General features: G+C 34.0%; 2 protein-coding genes across 6 annotated transcripts in view; both read left to right on the top strand.

The window, feature by feature from the left end:
• LOC129941766 (rab11 family-interacting protein 3) overlaps positions 1-14,993 on the top strand; it is a 248,386-nt gene that overhangs the window by 32,814 nt on the left and 200,579 nt on the right. The window lies entirely within an intron of this gene.
• On the top strand, positions 473-1,192 carry LOC129950330 (protein FAM200A-like). Its single transcript, XM_056062230.1, has one exon. It carries the CDS (start codon positions 473-475, stop codon positions 1,190-1,192), a length of 720 nt encoding a protein of 239 aa, XP_055918205.1.

Here is a 14,993-nt window from a genome sequence, read left to right as displayed (position 1 = left end):
GGACCGCTGACCCATTTTGTGCGGACCGAAAACGGCCGGGCGAAGTAACGAGCGAAAAAGAGTTCGCAGATTGCGGCAAATGTCGCGATGGCGGGGTTAATTCATCATAATTTTGAGCGAAGGACGCTGCGCGGCGCGCCGAAATAAATATTACATTTGCTTGTTTACTTTAAGAGTGTTTTGGCTGTTTATAGCGAGTTTTGACTATGGAACAGAAAAAAAGAAAAGTTGAAGATGAAAATAGACAGTTTTTGCCGGAATGGACCGATTTATATTGTTTTACGCTGCCAAATCGTGCTGGAGCAGTACCAATGTGCTTGATATGTAACCAAACAGTGGCGTTAATTAAAAGCTCAAATATAAAACGACATTATGATACCAAACACAAATCATTAGTAGTGATCTGCGTAAGTCTAGAATCGCAAGTTTACTATCAAGTTATTCATCTTCGACCCAGATCATAAGTCGCTCAATGACTGAGCAGGAAAAATGTGGTGAGGCTTCTTTACGTATTTCTTGGACTCTGGCTAAGCATATGAAACCATTTACTGATGCTGACGTAGTTAAAGAATGCTTTCTTGAGGCGGGTAATGCTTTATTTGAGAACAAAAAGAATGTTGTTGAGATGATACGACGGATTCCGTTATCTGCTTCTACTAGCACCAGAAATACACACGTTTTGGCAGAAGAAAATCATTGCGATTTGAAACGGCAGTTAAATAATGCAAACTATTACGCCTTGGCTATGGATGAATCATGCGATATCACTGATACGGCACAGTTAATTATTTTTGTACGCTACCTGGACAAAACGAGAGAAACTTTTGTTGAGGAGATATTGGCTCTTTTGCCGCTCTTAGGAAGAACACGAGGAGAAGACATGATCAAAGCAGTAATGGATTATTTTGAAAAAGATGAGTTAGACTTGAAGAAGCTCTTATCGGTAACTACTGACGGTGCGCCAGCAATGGTTGGGAATAAAAAAGGACTAGTTCACCTGTTGAGAAGCAATGAGAGATGTAATCAAAATTTGATTTCCTACCACTGTATTATTCATCAAACTGTGCTTTGCTGCAAACTCAATCATAATTTTGAGCGTATTATGCAAGAAGTGATGAAAATAGTAAACTTTCTTCGTGCTAAATCATCATTGCAACATCGTGAATTGAAATCATTCACGTCAGATGGTTAAGTAAAGGCTGCGTTTTAGAAAGATTCTTCAGCATTTTAGAAAACTTGAAGACATATCTTTTTAACAGTGATCAGACTTCAGCAAAATCTTACTTAAGTTTTCTAAACGAAAAAGAAAATGTTGCTGTCATTGCTTTCTTAACGGATACTTTTAAACATATCAATGACCTGAACCTTAAACTTCAAGGCAAGGGCAAGCTGGTATGCGAGCTCATGTCAGATGTCAAAAGTTTTTCTCGAAAACTTGATCTTTTTATTAATGATCTTGGAAATGAATGCTTACACTTCCCTCATTTATATAAAATAATCAGCAGTGACAACGAGGCTGACGTCGGCCAATTCAAGACGTTCATTACGGATCTTAAATCGGAATTTCAAAAAAGGTTCGCAGATTTTAAGAAAATTGAGAATGTTGTAGAAATTCTCAGCAGCATTTACTCTCTGCATCCTGATGGTGAATGGAGCGATGAAGGTGCAATTGTTTTCGGAAGTGATAAAGCTACTCTGCAGATGGAAATGATCGATTTCCAAGAAAACACAGTTTTAAAACACAAACAATCGGAGGTTTCCAGTGAAGAGTTCTGGATAAAATTTGTTTGTGGTAATAAATATCCAGAATTACATAAATTAGCTTTGAAACTTCTTACTTTGTTTGGATCGACATATATTTGTGAAGCAGCATTTTCGAAGATGAAGTTCATTAAGAATAAATTTCGATCTCGACTTACTACTGAACATCTCCAGGATTTAATGTCAATAGCTTGCACCAATTTTACTCCAAACTTCAGACAGATAATACGCAACAAAAAATGTCATTTTTTCGCATTGATACCTATAAATAAATATATAATAAAATACCTTTGTTATTTCCTTAAAACATTTGTTTAATAAATATTTTTTCTTATAAATACAATGTGCGGACCACGATGGTCATTTCATTTTTTAAAACGGACCCCGAGTAAAACTAATTGGAGACCACTGCTTTATAGATTAATCTAAGTCAGTTCGAAAAACGACAAAGATGGAAGACAGTGGTGCAGTTTGCATTAAAGTTTCGGAAAAATCTTAATACTTAGTTCGAAAAAAAAACAACCTACATTTTTGAAGAATGGAAATGAAGCACAATACCGGCCACTTATTTGGTTTTTGCACCTCATTCCTAACAACACATCCATTTCTATGCATATTTAGCAATTAAATGTTGGTAACCCTAAAGTTGAAAGTTTTGAGTTGATTCGTGAACAGAACAAAAAAGTTTCAAAAAAGTGAGCATTTCTGTCAACAGTAATTTAGGGCACCCTTTTAAACTGTGGAAATCATGATTCATAAATCAGCTACCACAATTTCGAAATCGATTTTCTACTACCTTAACCCCACTGTGTGGCATGGAAGTGCGGTGGCGTGGCATGTTATGGTGGTGCAGTCCTTATTTTGTGCATTTATGCATCAATCAGATATGCACACCACAACACACTACATTGGGCACTAAGTCATCCAAAAATAGTTGGGCGGCTGCGGCACGGTACGGCCGGCGCAACATTTTTATTATACTCGCGACATGCAACAGACTATGCGTGAAAAGTACATATTAAGAACGCACCAAAACCCAGACTATTAGGCAGACAAAACCAAAACTGAAATACCCAACAACACAACAACACAAAAAAAAACACAGAAACTCTTCGCTCGAAAAAAGCTATTTTTGCACTTTGTATTTTTAAATCAACTCGAAAGTCTTGCCTTGCTTTGCTTGTTTGCCTTCCATAAACACAAATCAGTCTTAAAGAAAATGGTGATTAAGGAAATTTATTTTTTTGTTTAACGTTCTATTTCTTGTCATAATCATCATCTTTTTTATTTTATATCTGAAGTCGAGCCACAGATCACGATAATGAATGACGTTAAACATAAAATACGCAGATAAATCGTGGAAATATAATGTGTTGGATGTTCGATGGTGTCAACCTGACAACTTCTATATAAGCGATTTATTTGTTAATAAATTTTGTTTCTTTCACCAAATTCTCCAGCGGTATATGAACATTAGGGTGGTTCTTCAATTTTGAAAAAAAAAAAAATAAAAAAAAAATATTCTCAGGCTTCCAGAAAGTCGTTGGATTAGAAATGTATAGTATTCAAAATTTTTAAAACTTGCTATAGGTACTACAATTTTTTTTTTAAATCTTTATAAATTTTTTGATAAAAATTAGTTTCTTTTTGGCCAAAAATTGTTCTAATAATGATTTTAGTAATAGATATTTATACAACATTTGTCAATTTTTAAATATGAAGCTGTATCTTTAAGATTGAAAGCTTACAGATTTTTAAAATCTTACTCTGACTTTAAAAAAGCTGCAAAATTGATAACGGATAAAATGGTTGGGTAAAGCTCTAATTAAAATTCCTTCTTGCTTGAATTTTGAAAGTACCATTACAATTTCATTATGATTTTACTTGAAAATTCTAAGCACCAGTGCCGGAACTTGTACTTTTGGCTTTCAGTTCCTGATGCCTAATTGGAATTGAAAAATTATTCGTTTCAATTACTTGTAATTGAAAAAAAAAATATATCACAATAACTTTTAATAGTAATGAAATAATTCACCCGCTAATTACAAGTAATTGACAATTGTATTTGGGTTCGTTCAAGTTCTTGAGGGAAAGCACTTTTAAATTACAATATTGTATAGTTTTATTTTTAATGTATAATTATACAACTAACTTATATTTATTTTTACCATTAAAATAAAACAATATTCAAGTTAATAAAATGAAATGTAACTAGTACTAAAAAAGTTTGACTATTTAGAATTTAGACAACAAATTTAAATACAAAAAAAAATATAAAAGCTAATAAAATATATGGTTATTATTTAAAAGCAACACACGTGAGAGAATTAAGCATTTCGGGAAATTACTTTTTAATATCCCATAAAATATAATTGACGATAATAATATTTAGTTAAATTTCTGTGTTACGATCACTAAAAAAAAACAATCATTAACCATTAAATTGTTTGTAATTTACGCTTTTCAATAATATTTTAAAGTTCTTGAGCAATTAATTAAAGAGTTGTTGAATTTTAAGGGCCGTTGTTTTTTAGGAAATTACTGTCATTCTTTTTTAAAAGGTTTTTAAATTGGCGCGGGAAGATTTTGGCGGAGCGTGGAGGCCATTTTATTTTATTGACATCTGTCAAATCTTTTGTTTATTATTCAGTTGGTTCAGTAAACGATTGAACAGCACATTTAAATGATGCGATGATTTGAGACGACCGGTTCGGTAAACAATCAGCAAAACCCCGTACGTTCAAGGAACGCAATTTCGGCCGAGAACATCGCCGCTGTCCGTGGAAATGTTCAGCTGAACCTCTTGCAGTCTATTCCTCGCCGTGTACAAGAACTCGGCCTTTCGCAAACTTCAACTTGGTGTCGGAACTTGGTCCTACACCCGTACAAGATCTAATTGACCGAAGACATAGCCGTTTGTTCCCTGACTGGGCTTCAAATCGTTTGGAAGAGGACCTCAATTTTGGCCGAAAAACCATCTTTGTGTTAAGAAGTAAAATTGTCGTATATTAGACGACACTAATCCACGCGAGGTTCACCAGGTGATAATGTATCCTCAAAAAGTTACCGTTTATTGTGAATTTTGGGCCGTACTTTTTTGTAAACGACGTAAGTGATGCATTCGCCGTGAACAGCGAGCACTACATAACGAACCATATGGACTAAGACAACATGTGGTTCCAGCAGGACGGCGCGGTGCCACGTGCCACGCAGAAAATGCCACAATTGACATTTTTCATGAACGATTTAAGGTAAGGGTTATCTCTCGCAGGGGTGAAGTGAATTGGCCGTCAAGGTCATGCGAATCGACCCCACTAGACATTTTCCTGTGGGGTTTCTTGAAGTCGCAGGTCTATGCAAATAAACCACAATCGACCGATCCCCCAAAGGTGAACATAACACAGGCCATCGCTGAAATTCTATGCGGAAAATTGGATCACTGGGATCCGTGCCACCATAAGAAGCCTAGCTTGGCATTTGAATGATCATATTCCACACTTAATGGCATACCTGGGCCATTCAAATAAAGAAATTATTTTGTGAATACCTCACACACAGCTTGTTTTATTCCATTTAAACATCTACCCGCCCTTTTTGAAAAACACTTTATTATGTCATATTGGAAAGCTTAAATTACCGGCCGTTATGACCTCGGAGGCACAAATTTTCGATGGCGCTGAGGCATACCTCATCTTTTAGTCCTTGAATTGTTCCTGGATTATCGAATTTTTAAAAATAACCCCAAACAAAAAAAGTCCAACGGAGTCAAACCACATAATTTTGGCGCCTAATTGACATCGGCGCCACGTGACATAACATGGCCATTGAATTTCTCGTACAAAGTAGCTAATGTTTCATTAAATGGCAAGAAGTGGCAGCGTCCTGTTGGAACCACATATCTTTTACATCCATATCTTCTAATTCGGGCCATAAAAAGTTCGTTATTATCTCACGGTAGCGAACACCATTCACAGTAATTGCCTGATCGGCCCCATTTTGGAAAAAATACGGCCCAATGTTGCCGCTATTAAAAAATTCGATCAAAACAGTCACTCTTTGTAAGTGCATTGGTTTTTTGGAAATCAATCTTTTATTATCATTCGCCCGAAGGGTAGAATTCAGCTTATAGACGAATCCACTGAATTTATAAAGTGCCTCAGCACTTAAGATGATTTTCTTTGAAAATTGATCATCCACTTTTGCCATTTCTTGCAACCATGCTGACCATTGACGACATTTAGAGGCTTTATGGTGGAAACACAAACAGCTTTGTTTTCGCCTGACGTTTATGAGTTCATCCATAGGAATTTAATGCATGCTATCACAATGAAGCTTTGAACTTACGTTTCGTTTGAAAATCGTAAGGAAAATAACGTAATGTTACGTAGTGTGACTCTAAATGGAAGCTCTAGTTCAAATTTCCTGAACATTTGCTTTGTCTGACAGCTCAACATCTATAAAAAAAAGTCAACAAACATACTTTTGCATTAAGAGGGACATCCATTGTTTATTAGAAAAAGTTAAAATGTAAGTTATTGAAATATTGAAAACGTTTTATTTTTGTAGAACAGAAAAAGAGATTGAAGAGTTCCTTAGATTGAGCCCACCAACTTCTCTCAGTGTGCGCTTCTTCTTGCTCCATGACTTGAACATACCTACGTTAGGCTTTGTAGTGTACTTCCGCGATAAATTAAATGTTTTCGATTTAAAAATTCATATCCTTTACTTCGCGTAAAATCAAATCAGATCAAACAGCTGCAAAAGACAGAAGTGTCATTTTAGAAATGTCATTCAACAACATCGAAGCAGGACCATCTTAACGCAGACGAAGCTGAAGCTGAATCGTGTTTGTGTTTCAGCCATTAGTTCTTGAGGCAAATACACCTTGTTAGCAATTAAATGCAAGTCTTTAGGCATAATGTTCATAAACGACGAGCGTTAGAGGCGCAATTGTTCGACATGACGATATGTTGATCGCGTTTTCTATTGTTTACCTTTCCATGATTCTAATTAAGTTATCCTGAAATTGAGAAATGTCAAATAAAATGCAAAAAAAACTTGACTTTTAAGTATGGTTCACATTCAACATCCGAACTTTATATTTAAGCACCCTTTACAAATAATTGTAATTGAATTTTTTTATAATAATTTAGTCCAAACTCTTAGAGTAATTTAAAAAGTAATACCTAAAAGCAAATAATTACTTAAGCGACTAATGGAACATAATTTTACTTTAAATTTTCTGATAGAAGCACCTAGAAGATGTGCAATTTCCACTTTGCGTGAGAAGTTTTTATATCCATCTGGTTTGCCGAACTTTAAAGTATTGACATTACCCGATTTTCGGGTATTTAGAAGAAATAACAACATTGACTTCAAACTTATTTTATTTCATACAAAATATTGCTTTTGTTAACATTTCGTAATTGTTTTGAAAGAAAATATATTGATAATTTTTTTCTCTACAAAAAAATAAGAACTAACCAAAAGTACTACAAATTGCATAGATTTTAAACTTCCATAATCAAGTTATCAAGTTCATTTTTTACTTGCGACATGTAGGAACTATATATGGCAAGTTTTGCATTAGTGCAAAATTTCGAACTCGAGATTTTAATCAAACATGATATTACGATGGTAGAGACGTCGAAAAAAGTGGGTCCCGCGATTCCGTCAGGTCTGTTTTGTCTGTCTGTCCACACTCCTACAGCCTAAACCATTGGGTCAATTGAGTTTGAACTAGAAAGTTAAGGTTTTCAGCAGATTCACGTTAGGCGCTTTTTTTTTTTTTTTTAAGATCAAAACTAACAGTGGCCCCCATACAATTTTGTTGGTCAAAAAACGATATTTCGAATTTTCTCAAAAACAAACCGATAGATTTTTTTAAATTTTCTCTAAAATTTTATTTTTTAACTTGGCTTCTTTTAATTAGAAAAACATAGTTTTGTATTACTCAGAAACCGCTCATAGAACCATTATTTTGTTTTTTTATTTTCTCAGCAACTTATGAACTGATTTCAATATTTTTGGCTTAATATTTGATTATCAAAAGTGCAATTTTTTTATTGTTTGGATTTTTAAAAAATATATTGATTTTTTTTCAAAATTCGATATCCCAAAAATGGGTCAACATTTTTTTTACGAAATTCAAGTGTAGAGCGTATATTTACAATCACTAAACAACTGCATACCAAAAATATTTTTAGAACAAAATTGAAAAATTTTATACATAAAAAATTAATTTAAAAAAAAAACCGCTCTAACGTTTTTCAAATAAAAGTTTTGAAAAATCAAGGGTTTTTTAATTTATAAAATGGGTTTTAAATTTTTGAAGGTAAACTTATTCATTATGTAAAATTTTGAATCTTACAATTTTTTTTAAAATTATTTTAATTGTATTAAATGTAACCACCTCCCATCTTACCAGATCAAATCCTATGCATGAGCCCGAAAGAGTGCATTATTTTGACAAAATTTTTATAAAATTATTAACTTTTATCGAAATTAATGACATATTTATGTATTTTTATAACGATAACTATTGTAAATACCAACGATGGCCGTGTAGCGCCACTGTATCGGATTAACGAATATGATATATTTAATCAACAATCTATTTTCAAGTGTTTATCAAGACGTATTATCCTGGTACCTTGTATAACCAATAAGCTTTAGTCGCTTTACAATTTAAACATACATGTTCTTCCTCTTTCTTATCTTCAGATAATTTATTTTCCATCCTTGTTCTTCTAATAAGAAATTAAAATAGAGCTATATAAAGGAAAAAGCCTTGAACGAACTAGTTGAATACACAAACAATTGTTTTCGTTAACTATGCTTACAAGTATTTTTCATTTCCGGGATGAGTTGTCCTGTGTATTGGGATGAATCGCGCTGTTTTTTGACAAGTCAAATGGCATTTATATCTTTGAAAACAAACTTATTTAACAGGTATATTTTTAAATCTTATATAGGTTCTTTAAACAGACTCTTTGCATACAGAAGCAAGTCCGTGCGACCCAGTCGTGCATTTTATTATATCTGTTTTTCTAATTTCTTGATTCTAAAAATAAGAACCACCTTTATGTCCCTGCTTGTAGTTTGAATATTAAAATTTCTTGATTTTGTCGAAAATAAAAAAAATGTATTAAGTCCCAAAAAACTGATGTAGAGCAGAGAAAATTTATGTTCCTGCTAAAAAAAAAAAGAGAAAAGCGAGTTAGAAATGCCATTATTTACAGAAAAAATTCAAGGTCAGAAAAAAAAAACATAAACGAAAGTATTTTTATTGATTTTTTTTCAAGGCCCCCTTTTACATATGGTTTGTGATCTGAGACTAATTTTTAATCTCATTTCTTAGAAGTATTGGATAATTTATTCAAACATAATGAGTTATTAATTAACAAAGATAAAATATTTGTATTAAAAAAAGTTAGGTAATTCTGTTTTGGAGAAAAGTTAGTCAAAGTTTTCTTTTTCTTTTTTGTTTAAATAAAACCAGGTCATATAGGTCGTGAAAAATAAGTACTAGTATAAGTTGAACGATTAAAACGTTATCAAGGTCAAATAGAATATAGTTCTCAAAAAAAACTATCGATGTAAAAAAAAGTTTGTTTGGTGTTTCTTGGAATTATGAGAGCAAAAGTTAAAGCTTTGTAATTCTTGACTGCAGAAAACTAACATCATACCCTTAAAAAATGATTACAAATGTCAAAATTGTTTAAGATTTTTCGTAGAAAAAAGTCAATTCAGAAGAACCTCCAGTACAATACTTTTCTTTAATGAAGAATTAATAAACAAATTACGACAATATAACGACAGCTAAGTCAATTATTGCATTTTTAAATTTTTTAAATAGTTTTGGGGAACTTGATTCCCTTTTTGGAAAGGTCTTATTATTAGTCATTAGGCTAGGCTCTCATAGTTATCTATATGCATCAGAAAATTGTATTAATTTATTTTGTGTCCAATCAAACCAAATCTTTTATTCCAATCACCCTTTTATTACTCCGCACACCTAATTAGAGAGCTAGACATAAATTACGTGTGCCATAACCTGTCTTGACATTCAGTCGTGCTTAATTTAAAATAAATCAACACATCCGATATTGCAGTAGTCCCCCTTATCCCGTCTCATTGAAACCAAGAAAAATCAATTATTTTGTTATTACCTTTGCTTGGATGCATCTTCAAGTCCATATGATGGCAGCTCGTGTCGTAGAGTCTTTGCAGTACATATATAACAAAATAATATTCTTCCTCTTTCCGAGAAGAAATCAAAAGACCAGATGTTACTTCCTTTGGTTGATGGCTCGGGCTGACTCCACGACTTCTGCTGCTGTAGCTTCTGTCGTCGTTTCTGACTTAAGATCGTGTGATCGTGCGTCCATGGGTATACCTAACATCATGGCACATCAGCCAGCGATAAATTGAAACGCGTGGCATCAATTCGTCCAAGAAGTTGATTGCACATATTTTTTTCTTCAGCTCATCTCATATTATAATATACAGTACTCTGTGATTTCTCAGTGAAAACAATTCAATTCAATTTAACGTAATAATACGCGAGAGTCTTGAGAATTCCCGAAGGGGCACTTATTTGCCACTAAGGATGTCATTTCATGGTCTTGATTGATTTTCTTCAAATTATTTTCTTCATTATACAAGCACCTATATAATTTATATTATGTATTTCCTAAGAAGATCTTGAAACCAAGGTGATGATGATATTGAAAATGTTTAAATTTCTTCTAAAAATACTTTCCATTCAAAAGAGTGGCAGGAAAATAATCGAAAGTTACTTTTTTTCAAGGAAAGCTAATTTTCTGTTTCTGTTTCTGTTTTAGTTTTCTTGTCTTGGTTTTCAATTTATTTTTAGTTGTTCTTTTTTTTTTAACACTAATGTTTCACACTTGAAAACAGAGAACTCGAAAAAGATGAAAGTTAATGCATCTCGGGCAACCATCAGGAGGTAAATTAATGATGATCACGACTTTTATTTGTTTTGATAATAAGTTTTGTTAATTTATTGTATCAATTTTTGTTTGTTTGTAGGTTAAGTTTGTTGATGGGATAGTGAGGTGTTTGTAAGTGATCTTCTAGCAATTCAAGCTCGATTTATGGGACAGAATTTTGAACTTTTTGTCAAACATAAAACAACCTGAAAAATAGTTTTGTGTAGGTAGTTTATTAGAGGCTTTATAGCATGTGTTCAAATATCAATGAGGTGTCAAATTAGTTGTCGTTAAGGCTATTCCTTTATACTTTCTCGAGGTTGCTACATGAGAATACCGAATCCCAAAGTTTACACACAGTTTGGGTAGGAATATATTAACATTCCTATACGGAACTATTTGACAGCTGACAAGTAGGAATTATAAAAAGTTGACATTAGACGAAAGAACATCATTGTTGGACAATATCCCCAAAGTAATGTCATTATTTTTGGCAGTGGCAGCGAGTTTAAAAAGGATTTATTAGACTTTTAAGTGATTACTTCTAAATATTCGTTTTATATTATTGATGTTTCTTACACAACAACTTTATCTACTTAAGAACTTATAATCATTATTAAAAGAATAATAAAAATCCAATTAATTCCGCCTCTTAATAAATTGAATGAAATTTGATTTGAATAGCATAGGAAGGAACATACGCCCCATTTTTACAAGAGAGATAATATAAACATCAATTAGTTTTCTTTGGAGTTAAGCAACTTGTTGAACTTATGTGTAAGCATTTCTATTTTGTTTTTCTATCGAAGATGGTATTTTTAGTTTTTCATAAGACAACTTTAAAATTAAAAGGTAATGTTACAAAATCATAGAATATGAAGAAAATATTCTTTTGAAATCAGATTTGTTTCGAGTGCATTGATTGGTTACAGTTATACAGTTGTGTATTCCAGTAGCTGAATATTTTTACTTAAAATTGTAGAATAGAAAATATAAAAATTTTAAGATTTGTAACTTTTGTTTTCAAAAAATGACGGATAGGCGAAATGAATGGACTTTCTTTAGTGTTGGTGAGACCGAACTTGATTGGTGAAACAAATGATCTCTGGTAAAAATAGCTTATTTTCGTACAGAAAGAAAATGCGAAACAATATCACAGCTGAGCATTTCGTTGTCAGCATTGTTTCTGAAAATGAAAAAAATATTATTTTTATAGTTGCATTAAAATCGTGTATAAAAATTGTTTTAAAAAGCAGTTTAAGAAAAAGTTATTTATTTATTTTTAAGAGAAAAATAGTTCGAACTATCATCCCTGTAGCAGGAATTTCTTCATGTTCAGTGGGATAAGAACAAAACCAAAACAGATAACTCCACATAAGTACCTGAGTACCTCCTGAATATTGCAATGATTGGGAAAAACGGAGTATTATAAGGTATTCCACATTCGCGTAGTACGGCTAAAGAACGAATCTCTGTAAATGATGGTACGATTTTTTTTTAAACTAACGTAAACTTCAAAATCTTAAAAAAATATATTACTGGCCCTATGTGGGTGCTCTAAGTTATTCCATTATCTTATAACAACTGCCTTTTGGCCTAAGAACAATTTTAGTCCTGAATACCGAGAACTTAATCTAACACAAAGAAAATTAAAAAAAAAAATTCGTATCTTTATAATTATTTTTTATTTTATATTTTGTATAAAACTTTAAATAAAGAAAAACCGAAACCCATTATAATACTAAAGCTACTTAAAACTAATCTGTCTGGCTGTCCAGATGTCATTGACGTACGTAGACCTCAAGGGTCCATTGTGATACCACTAATGAGGTTACTCATGGGAGAGTAATGAATTTAAACAAACCATTTTGTACTTTTAATAAAGTTAGGGAGACGTTTAGTGTCAATCGTTGCCAGTTCACTGGTGTTATCGAAGAAGGGATTACCGAGAAAGTTATTCCTTCTAATGGAGAGTGCTGGACATGTACATAGAGGGTGTTGGACTGTTTCCTCTTCCTCCTCGCCCATGCAGCTTCTACAGAAGTCATTTGTGTAGACCCCTAGCTTCAGAACATGTCTTCCTATGAGGCAGTGTCCCGTTATTACTCCAATTGTAGAGCTTATACTTTGTCTGCTCAGTGATATCAAGCTTTTTGACCGTTTTAAGTCAATACTTGGTCATATTTGCTTGGTTGCTAGGCAGGTGGTACTTTGTGACCATCTAGCATTTGTTTTTTCTAGAGCATATTGCTTGAGAAGATATTTGCATGTAGCAAGTGGTGTTCCTATGTTATGTTTTTGTCTAACATGAGGCAGAAGTGTTCCGTTTTTGGCGAGCTCATCGGCTTTGCAATTTCCCAGAATGTCTCTGTGGCCCGGCACCCAAATTAGGTGAATGTTAAACTGTTCCGTGATCTCATTCAGAGATGATCGAAAAACGTTTACTGTTTGAGAGTTTGTGGAGACAGACGCTAGAGATTTAAGAGCGGCTTGGCTGTCTGAGAAGATTCGTATATCCTTAGAAGATATAACGTTTTCTTTGAGCCAGGATAGTGCTTCTTTAATCGCCATTACTTCTGCCTGGAATACACTATATTGATTGGGAAGTCTATAGGATAGACTGATATTCAGTTGTTCCGAAAAGATACCACTTCCAACTCCGTGATCGGTCTTTGAACCGTCTGTATAGAAGTGTACCGCATCGTCTTCCAGGGGTCTCTCTTCTTCCCAGGAGGATCTTGAAGGGATAGATACATGGAAACTTTTACCGAATACCATTTTTGGGGTGGTATAGTCTAAGCGATCTGGGATAGATCTGAAACTGTCTAGAATAGTAGTATGTCCAGTATTGTTACTGGTCCATTGAGAAGTGACTCTAAGCCTTACACATGAGTTGGCTGCCACCATTTTGGAGAAGATGTCAAGTGGTGTTAGGTTTAAAAGCACTTCCAGTGCTGCGGTTGGTGTTAAGCGAAGTGCTTCTGTGATGCACATACCTGCTGACCGCTAGACTTTGATATGCTTATTTAGATTTACCATCTTGTCCAGTGCGGTCCACCATACGACAGCTCCATAAATGAGTATCGGTCTGATTACCGAAGTGTATAGCCAGTGGGTTATTTTTGGAGAAGCCCCATTTTGTTCCTATGGCCTTTTTACAGGTAAAAAGCGCTACAGTAGCCTTTTTTACTCTTTCATCAATATTTGCCTTCCAATTTAGTTTTTTGTCTAAAATGAGGCCTAAATATTTGGCTTCGTCGGAAAAGCTTAATGGTATTCCTTTAATCTTGGGTGGGCTAATCTGAGGAATTTTATATCTTCTCGAAAAGAGTATTAATTCTGTTTTATGTTGATTAACGTCCAATCCACATTGCTTAGCCCATTTTTTTAGCCTGTTTAGGGCATTTTGTAGGAGTTCCGAGAGAACTTGGGGGTGCTTCCCAGATACGGATATTGCAACGTCGTCAGCATAGGCAATCACCTTGAAACCCTCTGCTTCCAATGATTTAAGTAGGTCGTTTACTACCATGTTCCATAAAAGAGGCGAAAGGGGGAGTGCCTCGATTCACCGATCTGCTGGTAGTAAAACTTCTCACGTTAGAAATTATTGTCCTGCTTTTGAGCATATAAGATCTAGGAGTGATTTCTGATTGGTCGTAGATCTTTAGGGTTAACGTGTGAAGGTTTCCCTGTACTACTTAAAATTACTTAAAAACCAAAACAGTAAGCTTTTTTTTTGTTTTTTTTTTGTTTTATGTTTTGTGTTTTTTTTTTATTTTTTATTAAATTATTTTTTTTGGTGCCACCCTGACTGTTCCTAACCTGATTCTTAAACCTATGTAAGCCGGCCAAGACCAACCGCCCTAGACAACTTCAAATGACATTCTCAAATTGAAGCTACCAAAATTGGTTCTCCTGCCTCACCCTATCACTTCGGACCCTATCAGAAACTGTTCTACTGACCCAAAAGTGCTCGGCTCCGTCCAGTGCGAGGATGTCTCGACTGTAAAGGAGTCGCATATCTACAGTTTACGGCTGACGTGGTAGATTAGCGGAGCCGCCTCCCTTTATCCTGCATCAGCCTTCGATTGTCTAAATAGAGAAAATCTTATGGCGGAATGTTTCCACTCATTGTTGGGGTAGTAAAGCCCCAAAAATTAACCTGTTAGTCGACGAAATCGTTCTCACAATGTGACCCCTACTATGCTTTAGCAAGAAATTATCTATTCTGTTTATGTTGGCTCTGTTGGAATAGTAGTGTTTGGAGTCCAACTCTGG

The sequence above is a fragment of the Eupeodes corollae genome, chromosome 1 (genome assembly GCF_945859685.1).
Source record: "Eupeodes corollae chromosome 1, idEupCoro1.1, whole genome shotgun sequence".
NCBI lineage: Eukaryota > Metazoa > Arthropoda > Insecta > Diptera > Syrphidae > Eupeodes > Eupeodes corollae.
Note: the sequence above shows the minus strand (reverse complement) of the source record. Positions and strands in the feature narration are given on the sequence as shown.